Source organism: Scardinius erythrophthalmus (genome assembly GCF_964197995.2).
Source record: "Scardinius erythrophthalmus genome assembly, chromosome: 24".
NCBI lineage: Eukaryota > Metazoa > Chordata > Actinopteri > Cypriniformes > Leuciscidae > Scardinius > Scardinius erythrophthalmus.
Genome location: NC_138244.1, coordinates 1,734,207 through 1,750,465, shown reverse-complemented (window position 1 = coordinate 1,750,465; position 16,259 = coordinate 1,734,207). Strand labels below are relative to the sequence as shown.

At 38.4% G+C, this 16,259-nt stretch overlaps 1 protein-coding gene across 2 annotated transcripts in view; it reads left to right on the top strand.

Annotated features, from left to right (window-relative positions):
- The first annotated feature begins 2,268 nt into the window (after nucleotides 1–2,268).
- Nucleotides 2,269–16,259, top strand: part of LOC308684486 (ubiquitin carboxyl-terminal hydrolase 12-A-like) — a 59,787-nt gene continuing 45,796 nt past the window's right edge. For both annotated transcript variants that reach the window (XM_081355725.1, XM_081355724.1), the window contains exon 1: nucleotides 2,269–2,322. In XM_081355725.1, coding sequence (XP_081211851.1) covers nucleotides 2,307–2,322 — 16 coding nt within the window. In that variant the 5' untranslated portion in view covers nucleotides 2,269–2,306. The remainder of the gene's footprint in view (nucleotides 2,323–16,259) is intronic.

Below are 16,259 nucleotides of genomic sequence, written 5' to 3'. Positions count from 1 at the left end.
ACCGGCAATTTTATAAAAGCCTTCTTTTATGGACATGGTCGATAAATGTCCGGGAACAATATGAATGAATTCATGTAGTCCTGCAGAGCGAGGACCACCTTGCGAATGGTTGGACAAACCGTGTTTTCCCCTAGCTTCTCTGCGTCACCCACTGTGCAAGTATGTACTAATTGCAAAAAAACGCAACACAATATTTGCGGTACAGTAAGTGCATGAATTCGACGTGTTAAATTCTTTATGTGCTGCTCAAGAATTTCGCAAAGATAAGACATTCCTTCCGCGGAAAATCTGTATCTTTCATACAAGTAACTATCAGGAAAGGCAAGGGAATTTTGTCTGGCTAAAAACTCTTTCTCTATGAAGTGCTTGTCAAACAATTTGCGCTGAGATGTCCACCGGATTTGGAAGAAAAGGTGAAGTCATTGCATCGGACACGGGGAATAAGTCAGGTCACCTATATGTTTCTTTGCTCTCAGCTGATTGGTCAAACTTCAGTCTGAGATCTTGAATCCAGAACATAACCTGCCCCGGAGCAGGTTAGCCGTGCAGCGTAAGATACCATGGCAACGAACACCGATTAAAGCCGAGCTACTTTCATAGTACCTAAAACCCAGGGTTGGCGGAAACTAAACTGGAACATAGCTGGCTAGCCACCTAAACCGGCTTCATGGTACAGGCCCCAGGATGAGCATCGAAGAACCAAACAATCCAAGATCATGCCAAATCGTCAACAATCAAATCCTGTTAACTGAGTTAGCGACGTACGAAGAACGGGCCCCTGGACTATCAGTTGTTTAATCCTGCAGGGAAAGTTTTATCATCATATTGCTGACAGTAAAACAGTGATTTTCCTTTCCATTTCTTTTAAAGTGTCTGAAATGAGAGATCATCTGTGTTTACAGTAACAGCTCCATCTGGTCATTCATGACTCCGTCATAACAGTGAACTCATGTCACACACACACACACACACACACACACACACACACACACACACACACACACACACAACATGACATGGAACACTCAGCAATTTCTCAACACTTAGGTCACTTTATTAAAGAAAAACTCTTAACACAATGAGACTATGGATAATTTATCACTGCTTTGGCATAAAATACAATGACTACATCTTTCAAATGACAGATTATTTTCTCACTCAGACAGATTTGAACTTTTGCACCCGTGAAATGAAAATGAAAGTCTAGATGTTCCCTATGAAAGTCTAGATGTTCCCTATGAAAGTCTAGATGTTCCCTTTCGTCTTTGGGACTGAGAACTCGATGTCTGTTTCTCACAGTCTGAAACATGGACTCATCTGACCACAGCACACACACTTCCCCTGTTTCAGAGCCTCTGAGAAGAGCTCGAGCCCAGAGAACTCACCAGCATCTCTGCTCTGAACAGATGTAGAGCTTTCTCAAGTCAAGTCATCTTCATTTATATAGCGCTATTAACAATGTAGATTGTTTCAAAGCAGCTTTACAGAGATAAGCGTATAATTTAGGGTAACAGAGATTGTTTTGGCTTTATAAAGCCAAAATGCAAATTTTGGTCAATGGTATCTTGCAGAAATGCAAATATTTATGACTCTTGAACTTCAGTATCAGACAGTGAACATTCCTACAGTAGTCATAAACATTCACCTCTGCAACCTGCAACTTCTAGAATAATTATTATTTTCCATAGATACAAGAGATTGTATTGAACACCTTTTTAAATTAAACACAAATTGAATTTACAGCAGAAATACCTTGATATAATATAATTTGAGATTGAAACCTCTTATTTGAAGGTCTAGCTTTATTTTATTTTGTTTATTTTTTTATTTATTTTTCCCAAAGCTGCCCTCAAATGGCGAACGTAAAATATTCACCTTAAAATGAAAAATCGAAAGTGTGTTACCTTTATATTCAATAGTTGTTTATCAAAAACATTTATTTCAGTGTAGATTATTTTTAATTGTCAGACTGAATAATTAAATTTTTGAAGTAAACCTAGGTATGCCTTAAAATAATAATATCTAATCAGTTCAAAATAGCATGTTCTTCATAAATAAAAATCCTTTAAACTATTGTATCTGACTATTGAATTGTTATCAAATATATTAAACGTAGCCTAAAGTTTTTAAAATAAAAAAATAAACATTAATGTGACATTAGATTAAGATGATCTGCCATGCACACGTGACACTGAACAAACTGGAAAGTGATAGATTAAAATTTCGGGGCGGGACCAATTTAAAAGCTTTAAAAGTTGGGTAAAGGCTGAATGAAATTTAAACTTTGCTTTTCATGAACATCGAAGATGTCCCAGAGCAAAGGTAGGCTTAAAAGGGGATGGTATATAAGTTTAAATTATTAAATATATAAATAATTTAGTATAGAGCTGTATTTATTAGCAGTAAGCTATGTTTGTTCATTAATTGTTAGCAAGTATTTAACATTAATTGTTAAATTTTAGACGTGATGTATTTCAAACAGAGATGCAGTAATGCCAATGTTTTTATTTGCATATATAACTTTTTTTTTTTTTTAACCGCATTTAGTCATTTATGTATATATACATACCCATTATTTAAAGAGTTAAAACCTGATGATCTACGTTATCCCAGCATGCATGCAAAATAGAGCTTCTGATTCATTTTCTCGTAAAACGTATTTTACTACTATTATTATTTTTAGGTTTTAAATTACATTTAAATCTCATGTTTTTAATGTTACCCTTTTGAATTTGTCATTTGAAGGTATAGTTTTAAAAAAAGTGTGTGTGTGTGTGTGTGTGTGTGTTCTATAACCTAATTAACAGTACTGGTCCGTTCTATTTAAAGGAATTAAATAAAGGACAACTAACGGAATTCAAGAGATAAAGAAAAAGTAATATATATATATATATATATAATAAAAAGTAGAATAATTAGAATTTACTGTAATCAGTTTGAGCAAATGTTTATTTTAAAATATGCATAAACCCTAGTGAAAAAAGTATACTAAGTGTATACTTGCAGTATACTTCAAATGTGTAGGTAATCATTGATTAGTTAACTTGAAGTGTGGTATTTTGAAACAACTAATTTTGTATATTTTAGTAGTAATTAAATTGTAGTAAAGCATAAATCAAATCAAATCAAGTATATTTGTATAGCGCTTTTCACAATACAGATTGTATCAAAGCAGCTTCACAGTATTAAATCAAAATAACACAACAAGGTTTGTTTCTAGTGGAAAAAATATCCCCGTTTGGTAATGCTGATCAATAGTATTATTGATTGATTGTATTAAATTAAATTAAATTTCCCCAAATATCCCCAACTGAGCAAGCCAAAGGCAACAGTGGCAAGGAACCGAAAAACTCCATCAAGTGACCTAATGGAGAAAAAAAAAACCTTGGGAGAACCCAGGCTCAGTCGGGGCCAGTTCTCCTCTGGCATTTATGAACTAGAGGTCGGATTTAACAAGATTAAAAATATTATATGAATGCCTGACTGAAGCGTCTTTAATCTAGTTTTAAAGGAGAACTCCGGTCAATTTTAACATTGAGCTCATTTTTTTGTAAATTTGGAGTGCTGTCAGTACAGAGAACAACGACAAAAATCGGTGTTGCCTACACCGTGTTATCCTCTTTTTAAAATTTGCACCCTGTTGACTTCAATGGGGCAAGTTTTAAACCTGCTTTTAGCCTCTTAACATCCTTGATGTGTCATTACAAGTGCACAGGTCATGTGAGTGATTCCTTCAGAGTGAACACGGTGAATCTGACTGCAGTAGATGTGAAAGAAATGGATAAAAATGATGTTATTTAAGCCAGCGCTCATACCTGTGTTTACATCCTGTTTTCGGTCGAAGTCCAAAGTAGTCGATTGTCGAGTTCACGCGCGTGATCATAGGTAACTAAACCTATGCGCGTGAACTCGACAATCGATTACTTTAATATAGTATCTTGTTGTGTGCATTGCAAAATAAATACATGAGTATATTAAAAAAGTATAACAGCAGATATAATCTCTTGAACAAAATACATAATAACAAAGATCAGTGAAATGCAATGGCAGAGCTATATTTATACTTTTTTGCAGAACATTTCTGTTATACCTGTATTACTTAAGAGTACACTATAATATTACATCACTCAATAAATAAGCATCACAATGCAATTTTCTGAAAAAATAAAAAAAAGTTACAGAAAAACAATGTGCAGAAGTGAATAATGCATTAGTTACAAACTCAGGCCTCAAACGGCTGAACCAGAGACACAGAAGAGTGTGAGTGTCACATCTTCATCTTCACGTGGACGATCACTTCTCTGAGTTCGACTCATTTTCCACAACTGAGGGCTTGTGGTTCAGACTCTGTAGAGTTGAAGACTGCTTTATCACAGGGTCTGTGAAGGGAAGAAGAACTTATATAAAATCAACCAATGAGTAACATTTCTGTATCCATGTTTGGATATATGTATAATAATTTGCATAGAAATGCATTAGAATTCCGTTGACTTCAGTTTACCTTTCAAAGCTTTGGCTATATCCTCCTCAAGCTGGACACGAGTGTGTCTGTCGTCACTATACAGAACTCTATGAGTTACACTGAACATGAGATTAGAAGAAGCCCAACACCACTTACAGTGAGCAGAGTTCAGTCAAAAACTCACAGATATAGATATTAGCAGTAATAAAGCAACCTGTGAGTATTAGAGGGCATGTTGTGTATTGATAATTGTGGTTTATTTAAACTAAGGGTATTCCATGAGCGTGTCTATTGTGCTCATGCTAACATGCTCTCTCTTCACCTCTGTTGCAGAGGGAATTAGAAGTTGTGCAAAATACTGTATGCCAGGACAACTAGGACTTGCAGCTTTACCAAAAAAACAATTAAATAAACAGATTTTTACATGAAAGACTCAAAGAAGCACAAATTAGACACCTGAAATGGACACGTTGCTAACATTTTCCTAACTGTCAATCACCTTTCAACAGGCCTCAAAAATCTCTATAACAGAGTTGATATGAGATTAAACCTTCCTCACTCGTCTCTGCACTCAGTTTTCAGTTTTTCTTCTATAGAAGCTGGTCTGAAAAACAAATATTAATATGAAAAAAGATATATATATATATATATACACACACACACACACACATAAGGCAGGCAAATTATGATGAATGATTTCTTTTCTTTTTAAGAATGACAGTATGCCGTCGGCGCCGATGGCCTCATGGTCAGTGCGCCGACATGTAGCGCCCGAGTTCGAGTCCTGGCTCGTGGACCTTTCCTGATCCCATCCCCCATCTCTCTCCCACCTCGCTTCCTGTCAACTCTCTGCTGTCCTGTCCCAATAAAAGGCAAAAAAAAGAGAAAAATAATGACAGTACGCTGAGTACAATGTACTTGGTAGATGATAATCTAAACCCTTCAGACTCAGCAGTTTCAGATGTATGCCCTCTTATAAACATCCCTTTTAACAATGTAATCTTTGTACTTATTTGTAATTAGACGTTTATATTAGAACCAGAAAGTAATCAAAAAGGCAGTAAGGTTTTCAAGCTTGAACAAATATAAACACCAATCAAACATTCAATTTTAAAACTTTTCAAAGATCATTTGCATCATAACAATGAAGCCAAATTGTTCAAGAAATCAGAAATAAATACACAGCTTCATTATGCAAATAAAAATAAAATTAATGTAATGTTGTATATGTTATAATAACTAATTCAGTTTTTTTGCAGATGCATTGGACAGTTTTATAGTTGTTTTAAGACAGACAAATGTCTCCACATAGATTTTAAACACATTTATCAAAGACTTTAGACTTTGACTATACACCAGTGCTGAAGTTTCTAGAATTCAGTATCAGCATCATGTTACAGCGGTTAACGTCAGTATTCCACGTGCAAGTCATATTAGCAAATACATAGCAGACCTATCCACCTAGAAAAAAAATATTTATTTATGCAAAAGCTAAAACTTACCAGTAACTTCTGAGGGCAGATCTTCATCTCTTCGCGTCTGCTTCGACTTCGACTTGAAAAGCTTGGCTCTGATTGGTCAAATTGAATGTAGCTGAACTGAAAAAGACGTGCTGTACACTGTCAAAAATACGACTGGCAAAGACAAGTGACGTTAATGCAGGGCCGTAGGAGCAATTTTGAACCTGGGGGGGACAGTAAATGCTAGGGGGGTCCGGGGGAATTTTTTATATATAAGTGCTTATAAACATTTAAGTGCTTATATATATAAAGCTCTTAAATGTTCAAAATATGTTATCAGTATTTATTTCAGTATGTAGAAGTAGATGTAGCCTGATATATGTTGTCAGTGCCGAGAATTTTCGTGTGACTAAATACATAGATTTGCCTATTTGAACAACGTGTACATTAAAGGGGACCTATTATGCAAAATTCACTTTTGCATGCTGTTTGGACATAAATGTGTGTTGGCAGTGTGTGTACACAACCACCCAATAGTGATAAAAATCTACTCCTTTTTTATTAATTCCCATAAATCATCAGCAGTGTCTCCCAACGACCTGTTTTCAGAATGCTGTTTTAGTGACGTCACTAAGCACAGGCCCCGCCCACGAGTGTTGACAGACACTGCCGTTTCAACATAGCGGTGTTCACAGCTTCTGCACTGACGAGAATTCTCGTCAGTGCAGCAGCTGTGAACTCGATCAGGGCGGGGCTATGTAGATATCATAGATATATTGCAACATATTCATATTAAATCATTGTCCATGCCCAGCAGACTAAACAACAGATATTAAACTAATATATTACATACTGAAATAAATACTGATAACATATTTTGAACATTTAAGTGCTTTTTTTGTTATGGGAAAAAGAGCAAGAGAGACAGTCAGGGAACCCCACACAGACTCCCTGTAATGATGCTAAGTCATTAACACAGTGTTGCTCTCCTTCTTCACTGGGACTGGGAGGGGTGCAGACTGAGTTATGGGGAGACTGGGGTGCTGCTGACTTGTCTGTTGTTTAGTTAGATATCATCTAATATAGTCAGTTGATGCGCCAGAAACAAAGAGACCACAATGTTGTGTAAGGCCCGCTATATTGGTCCAATCTGCCGGTTCGCCAATACACAGGGAAGGTATCACGTGTTCTGTCCTCACTCATGCAAAGTATTGGTTGGTTAAATTTGTAATACATTAATCATATATATTTACTCGTTAATTCATCTGACTCCATAAATGAAAGGGTTTTAATGATATCTGTGGATCATTAATCATGAGTGAATGTTTGACTATTCCTTTTAACTCTTCAATGAAAATAATATCAAAGTCAGTTAGAATAATCAAATGTAACAATTTATTATGTCAGGTAAATGTATCAATTTCATAATCAATTCAAAGATAATCGATACAAAACATCAAATGCTCTGGAATAGAGAGAAGATGCAAACCCAACTTTAAGAAATACGTGAGGCTAAGAGATCTCTCTCTCAGCCTCACGGGCCAATCTGAAGTGCAGAAAAGGCCCCGATCTCCCTGCTGCACTTTATTAAATAGTCAGACCTCTTTCACATGGAAACATGTGCTAACAAAAGAAATTTGCATTCAGAGGTAGCACCATTTGTCTAGAGGCCAACCCCTCCTTGTATGCTAGTTATCCATAAACCTTCAAGAACCTTATTACCTTTTGTTTTATTTACTTGGAAATAGGACATTTGTACCAGTCGCACTGTGACATTTTAAATGATACCAAACATGAAAATACTCTGTGATTATCATTCACATTAAACTATACATTTTCTTGAGTGACTCCAGGTGAATCATCTGAGCCTGAGAGAGTGGGGGTTAAGGGAGAGGGAAGGAGATGTAGACTCGGATGACTCGGAGGTGAGACTTTCGTCTCGATGGTGCATGAGGGCCATTTCAAATCGTAATCTCCAGAGAGGTCCTTTTGTCCTCTCAGGGCCTGGTCACCCCCGAAACAGACTGTCCGGAATTTCCTAATTTATCAATTCTTACAGTTGCATAGTAAAATAAAATCTGGTTTTCAACAAAGGAAAGAGAGAAAAGAGAGAGAGGAAAGATAAAAGAAAGGGTGTCAATCTGTAACCCAGTTTTTCCCCAGGAAAGGTGGGTAGCCTTTAGTCTGTGAGTGATATTAACCTGTTGTCAATAGTGAAATTAGCTAGCTAGCTGCAGGCTAGTGTTAGCCTACATTATCAACATTTAATCAGTGCAGGGAAACGTTTAACAAGATATTCATATTAAATCATTGTCCACGCCCATTTTAGCAGACTAAACAACAGCAGCACCCCAGTCTCCCCATAACTACCCCTCCCAGTCCCAGTGAAGAAGGTGAGCAACACTGTGTTAATGACTTAGCATCACTCCAGGGAGTCTGTGTGGGGTTCCCTGTCTCTCTTGCTCTTTTTCCCATAACAAAAAAAGAAAATGAAATCTTTATTAATGACAGAAATCAAACACAAATTATTTTCTCACATAATGACCATTATGACAAAAAAAACATCCTTCTGTCTGTACTGGATGCAGTTAGAAACCAGTAGTGGCTTACCTCAACCTGCACAGACAATATTAAAATAATCCAGTTTGATGCGTTCATTTAGACAGAATTTTGTCCGTTAAATGACATCTATAGATACAGACTTTATTATTCCCATCATTCCAAACCTAAAAACCTAATGATTTAGTGATCGGTTGATCTGTTTTGTAGCGCTATAATAACCCTGATGTGGAACCTGGTCCGAAACAGCAGACTTGTAGGCTATTAATAGTGGATACATAGAAGCAGATGACAAATACGTTATAACCGTAATTAAACTAAACTATATCTGTTCTATCTCCATACAGCACTCTGATTCTGTAGGCATTATTGTCCGACTCCGGGTCGAAATGAACACCGCTACTGAGAGTTTCTGATATGAAGCTCCGCCCCCTGTGCCGTGCAGCAGCAGCTCATTTGCATTTAAAGGGCACACACTAAAAAAGCGTGTTTTTCTGAGCCCCAAAAAATGACAATTTAAACATGCTGTAAAAAATGATCTGTTGGGTATTTTGAGCTAAAACTTCACATCTTCACTTCACATACACACCCTGGGGACATCAGAGACTTATTTTACATCTTATGAAAAGGGGCATAATAGGTCCCCTTTAATGGTCCAGTAGCGATCTCGGGACCAGACCCGCGCAGTAGCGATCTCGGGACCAGACCCGCGCAGTAGCGATCTCGGGACCAGACCCGCGCAGTAGCGATCTCGGGACCAGTCCAGCGCAGTGGCGATCTCGGGACCAGACCCGCGCAGTGGCGATCTCGGGACCAGACCCGCGCAGTGGCGATCTCGGGACCAGACCCGCGCAGTAGCGATCTCGGGACCAGACCCGCGCAGTAGCGATCTCGGGACCAGTCCAGCGCAGTAGCGATCTCGGGACCAGACCCGCGCAGTAGCGATCTCGGGACCAGTCCAGCGCAGTGGCGATCTCGGGACCAGACCCGCGCAGTGGCGATCTCGGGACCAGACCTGTGCAGTAGCGATCTCGGGACCAGTCCAGCGCAGTGGCGATCTCGGGACCAGACCCGCGCAGTGGCGATCTCGCGCATAGGTTTAGTTACCTATTATCACGCGCGTGAACTCGACAATCGACTACTTTGGACTTCAACCGAAAACAGGATGTAAATACAGGTATGTGCGCTGGCTGAATTAACATCACTTTTATTAATATCTTTCACATCTACTGCAGTCAGATTCACCCGTGTTCACTCTGAAGGAATCACTCACATGACCTGTGCACTTGTAATGACACATCAAGGATGTTAAGAGGCTAAAAGCAGGTTTAAAACTTGCCCCATTGAAGTCAACAGGGTGCAAATTTTAAAAAGAGGATAACATGGTATAGGCAACACCGATTTTTGTCGTTGTTCTCTGTACTGACAGCACTCCAAATTTACAAAAAAAACGAGCTCAATGTTAAAATTGACCGGAGTTCTCCTTTAATAAAATTGAACACTTGAACATTGTGTGTGTGTGTGTGTGTGTGTGTGTTGACTCTGTTGTTACTCTGTCATAGTAATTGACCATAATAAATTGAACTTGAACACTTGAACATTCCATTTGTGTAAGCATGGTTGTTATTGTCAGTCTATAGTATTGGCCATAATAAAATGTAATGTTTCATTGTTGTTACAACTAACCCAGAGTCATGTAGCCATGAACTAGCTCACCTTATAGCTAACAGGCAAAACATTAGCACTAACAACTTGCATGGAAAATATCTACACAGACACACAATAAACATAATAAAAGTTTGATGAGTTTAACTACAAAGCAGAAATTCCCATAACAAAAACAAAAAAAGTAAAAAAAGTAACTTTCTTATCTCAAAATAGTTTTTTCCACTCTAACATGTGCTGTGTCTGCCACAGGGCTCTACTTTATCACATGTGGAATAAGAACTAAACTGAGGATGTGCAAAATGAATCATGTGATTTGTAACTAGTTCCTGATTGGACAGATTGGAATTGTTACAATTGACCCGTGTTACAACCATCCCCGGTCTCCCTACCTTAAGAGTCTTCGTAGTGCGCTAAGAGACAACGTTATCGGGAAACGCATTTTTTTAACTATTTTTTAAATAGACTGGAACATGTTATTCTGATGTATGTTATCAGAATCAGAATCAGAATGAGCTTTATTCGCCAAGTGTGCACAAACTTTTTTTTGTTTTTTTTTGCACAGATTTTTTTGTGGTTTTTACAGGAGCTCTTGGTACATACATACATATATGACATTAGAACAGGCATTTAAATGAGAACATAAATAAATAGAATAAACAATAATAATAGTTCTAGTATACATCTGAAACAGAAGACTTATGTACAGATTTGTGCATTGTGTGTACAGCTCTATAAATAAAATTTGTATAAGTATTTACACACAAAAAAAAACCCTCTTGCTTCTCTCTCAAGTACTGAATGAATTATACAGCAGGTGTTAATTGCTGTTTTAGCTCACACAGCTCTTTCAATACAAGTCAATGGAGTTGGACAAAAACTACGATAAAACCTGTTGGAAAGCATCTTTTGCAGCGATTTTTGTGTGAGCATATCAGTGAACACCCCTGACCACTCGGTGAGCTTCAGGTCTTTGTAAACGAAAGTTTAATGCGTTTTAGGAAGGATTGTCCCAGTGCACCTATACAACCAGTCTAGAGGTTTTGGGGAAAGCGAAATAAACCTAAAATTCTCGGGACAGCAGCATGAGTGCAAATTTTAATCTTAACCGTTCTATTTCATCAGAAACGATCTGTAAACAGGGCTTTAAGTGTAAAATGCCGAACTTACCCTTTAACTGGTGGGGAAATATCCGAACGTATGACTTACAGAAGGTACAATTAACTAAGAACGTTTCGGGAAACACGTATTAACGATAAGGTACAGCTTAAGGTATAACTTAGGAACAACGTAGCGTTAAAGCAGGGCTCAGTAGTTTCGGGATTTCTTCGCTGTATTCTCGCTTTTTGCTCGCAGGTTTCTCTCTAGAGCTCCCCCCACAGTTTTGGAATAGATATTTGACAACACTGTTGTAAAAACTCATTGGCGATTCTCAGACCCCATGGCTAGTAGATCAACGACATCAAAGCAGATAAAATACCCTTTAAAATACCTTTTCCCCTGTCTAAAGTTGTCTAAAGTTGAATTTAGAGATTTGCATTCGCAGAACGTGACTTAACGCATAGACAGTGATATTAAAATAAATAAATGATAACTGTAAACACCATACACCATACAAATTAAAAATAGCCTCCTATGTAAAGTTAAGCGTTTTCCTCACATAGAAAACTGGTCGAAAACGCTTAAAGCTACACTGTGTAGGATTTACTCCCATCTAGCGGTGAAATTGTATATGACTACCAACTGAATATTACTTTCTAGCTCCTCCCATTCCAAAGGCGTTTTAACTCCTACGGTGGCCGTATTATTTCAAATCTGCCGGCAGTCGCGAGTAATCTCCCTCTCACATTCGTCACTGTGCCACTGCGTGTAAAAACGCGAAAGGCGAAGCTTGTATGTCCCTCTTTGGCCAATGTAGTTTCAAGATGGAGGGGCAACATGGCGACCGGCATTTGAACCCCTCACCCGTATGTACTTTCAATGGCAGATTATAAACTTACGAGAATACTTTGTTACTTGAAAGAAGTAATTATACATTAATGAGCACATATATTTTTGAAAGAACCAAGTGTTTTTTGCTAAGAATCAGCTAAAATAGTTACACAGTGTAGCTTTAAAAGGTCCCTGCGATTAAAATACAGAAAGCGATCAAAGAACAATCCCTTTCCAATCGCCTAAGCTGTCAATCACACAGCGAGAGTTTCTGGACACTTGCCAAAACTCGTTATGAAATCAATGATGCTGTTACGCTGCACAACGAAGCTCTTACTGTATTTACCTCATGTTTGCATTGCATTGTGAAAGCATTAGTGAGAGTGCAGAAACTGTTGCGATAAGATTCGCGCTATCAACAGGCTGTTATCTGCTCAGTGCTCATCACTGCAACCTTTTATGTGATAGGAATAGATCTAAATACTTAAACTTCTCACGATTTGATAATCTCGATATCTGTAATTAAAAACGTATAATAGCTGTAATAATAAATAATTATACTTATAATTTATAAATAATAAACAATAAATGTTGTTACTTTCTATCCATCAAATAATCCTGAAAAACACAAAAATATGAAGCAGCACAACTGTTTTCAACTGGTAATAATCGTAAATGTTTCTTGAGCGTCAAATCATCATATTAGAGTGATTTCTGAAGGATCATATGAAGCTCTGATGCTGAAAATTCAGCTTTGATCACAGGAATTAATTACATTTTACAATATATTCACATAGAAAACGGTTATTTAAAATTTGTTATATTTCACAATATTATTGTTTTTAATGCTGTCTTGGTGAACATAAGAGACTTCTTTCAAAACATTTTTTTTTTTACCAGCACAATAGGTGGGTTTCAGTCACGTGATTGTGATGACGCGCGAAGGCGGGGCGATTTCAGATGGAGGGCAGGAAGTAAACACGGAGAATACGTCTATGGAGGAAACCGTTGCGGAGTGTCTGTATTGAACCTTTAGCCGATTTTTTTGACCGTCCGTTTACACGTTTTTTCAACTCTGACCCATATCTGATTCATGTGTTTACACTTGCCATACTATCTGAAACATCGCGCATGCTTAAAGGGTTAAATTCTCTTGCACAGATGGGCGGACGTGAAATATGCTTGATCCTAGCTCTGCGATGTATGCGAAGTTCGCCTAACATCATCATGATTATGAGGCGGAGGAGGACGAAAAGTGCCATCATTGCACATATGCTTCAGTTATTGTGTGTGAGAGAGATCAGGACTGGTGGGAGCATATTGTGTTTAAAATATTGGCTTTAACCGCGGAGACGTTGATGCCTCAGATAATCCGATCTGCCTGTTTACATGACAGTCGCACTGGCACAAATCCGATTTATTTCCACATATGAATGAGGCCTGAAACCGATCTGGAAATATCCGAATGCATGCGTTTTTTTTCCTGTTTACAGTGTCATAGAACACATCGGATCTGTGTCACATATGAGCAAAAAATCGGAATTGGGTCACGTTTCACTGACAGTAAATGAGCATTTAACGACAACCTAATGCTATATAAACACAGACACAAAAAACACGTTGGCTAGCTAACATACCTCCGACGAAGTGGTCGTTGCAGACACAGACATTAACAGACTCTGCTCCTCCCGACCGCAGACGTAACTTACGTTAAAAATCCACTTTTTACGGTGTTGTTCTGTGAGATTTTTACATTTCTCACCTTTATGAGTGACAATCTTCAGTACTCTATAAAAACCCTGTCCCTTTTCTCGATTAGAACGATTGGAGCAGCCGTAAACTACACAAAACTTGGCATTTTTCAGACGGCAGATCCTCAGCTATTTCACTTCCTGCCCTCCATCTGAATTTCGCGCTCTCGCGATGCAGCAGCGTGACGTCACGTGAAACCAACCTATTAGTGTATGTTTGACATTAGTTTATGTTTGAAGTTTTACTTACTAATCATATGGTTCATAGCGCCGTAGAGATGATGATCCGCCCAACTCTGCTACGGTGGAGGCCAGGGCATCAACACTGAAGGATCTAGGAACACAACATTTGTCACAGAGCCAACAATATTATTATATAATGCCAGGTTTATTACAAGTAAAGAAGCTACAGCAGAGGTGAAATGCAGAAAAGAGAAAGAATATAAAGAACATCCAGAAAATTATTTCTTAATTAGGATAACAGAATTTGTTTTGGGGTTTACTTATTCATTTAATATTGCTCATAACAGTGTAATTTACGTTTGGATGTCAAAACCTTCTTAAAATAAATTAAGCAAATAACAATATTAAATTTGAGAAATAAAAAAAAATAGGAAAGTAACAGATGCATGGTGAAAAATATTGTGACAAAATGGATACGAAGTTATTAAATGAGCTTCTTCGGTACACCTGTCCCCGAGGGGCAATTATTTGTACGGCCAGCAGATAAACACAAGGACACAACACACATCAATACAGCATAATATAGAATACTCACAGTCTCTAAAACACACTAGTAAAGAAATACATTAAAACAGTTTTGACAAATTGTTTAAAATCGAGATAGAAGTCGGGATAAGAGAGTTTCTGAATGTATTTGACCTGCACCTGGGCATGGAGCAGTAACGTGCGGTGAAATCTTGTCATGGGTAGGCTGTGACCTATCAATGTGGCATATATGTTTATATATTCATTCAGTTAATGTAGCAACCCAAGTTCATATCAGGCATCATCACATCGCTGCCTGCATACAGCAAAGTCAGTCATATGTGAGGCTAATACACAATCAAATCTACACAAATCTACACACATCTATCTTATGACTTATACAACAAACAAATGTTTTGTGCGGGACACAGTAACGTTAAGAGAGGGAGGCGGCGCGGTGTCAGCGAACCGACAAGCAGCCTAGTCACTATTGTAGTTTGTATTAATGCCATGGTTCAACAAATAATGTAAAGGTTAAATAATAATTCACTTAGACTTTATAAGAAGCAATTGCGACTTTATTTCACACAATTCTGACTTTATATCTTGCAATTCTGACTTTATAACATGCAATTGCGACTTTATTTCACGCAATTCTGAGAAATAATGACAGAATTGCGAGATGTAAACTCGCAATTGTGAGATAATAAGTCGCAATTATCTTTTAAAATGTTTTATTCTGTGGCGGAAACAAGCTTCCATACCTCCTGGCCTCTTCCTCCCATCCATCCTCCCTGACGCATTATGGTAGGGCCGGCCCAGCTATCGGTAGGCGCCGGCGGTGCCGCGGTAGCCTACTCCTGAGAAAACGTTTTGGAAAAGACGGGCTATGGACCCAACCAACTCTATAGGAGGGGAGGGGAGAACTCCCTCACATGGTACAACCTATGCAGAGGCTGCGCGCTGCGGTGTCAGAATGCGGAACGTCCGAACGTGTGTAGCCTAATGTAACTAACGTGACAAGTGTGAAAAAAGAAAATCCTCGACCGGCCCAAAAGTGAAGCGGCCCACCGGGAATTCTCCCGATTACCCAGCCCGGGCCTGTTGACAGCCAACGCTAGGCGCCGCTAGATCGGGAAGCGCGGATTGAGTGAGAGCGAGTGGATCACGTGACATGAAGCAAGCTCGGTCTCTGCCTCAATGTTGATAATTCAAGATAGCATGAGAACTGACTGCGCATGCGCAAACCTACGTAAACTACGTTCTATGGACCAAAGAGGCACTGCTAACCTCTGCCTCAATGGCCATGGCCTTGCATTTCCTGCATGAAACAATGGTTTTAGGAGCAAACAATGGCAAAATGAGTATATTATATGTGTATTCCTGAAAATTTTTGTTACAAAAATTAATATTTGGAATAAAATAAATGCAATTAATAATGTGGTGAATTAATAAAGTTCTTGGAATTAATAAATGTAATGTCAACATTTCCTTTGGTGAGGCACTGCCTACCCTGCCTACCCTGACCGCACGTCCCTGGCATGGAGTACCTGCGGCCTGAGGGAAGAAGCTTAAACTGGCAGGACAAAGGATGACTAGGGTCAGCTGCAATAGATAGTGCCTTCTTTGCCACTGTGTTGGAGAGTTGGGGGAGTTAATGCCTGCAATCTTGCTACATGTCCTAACAATACTCTCTAATCGTTTTTGTTTTTTGTAGACAAG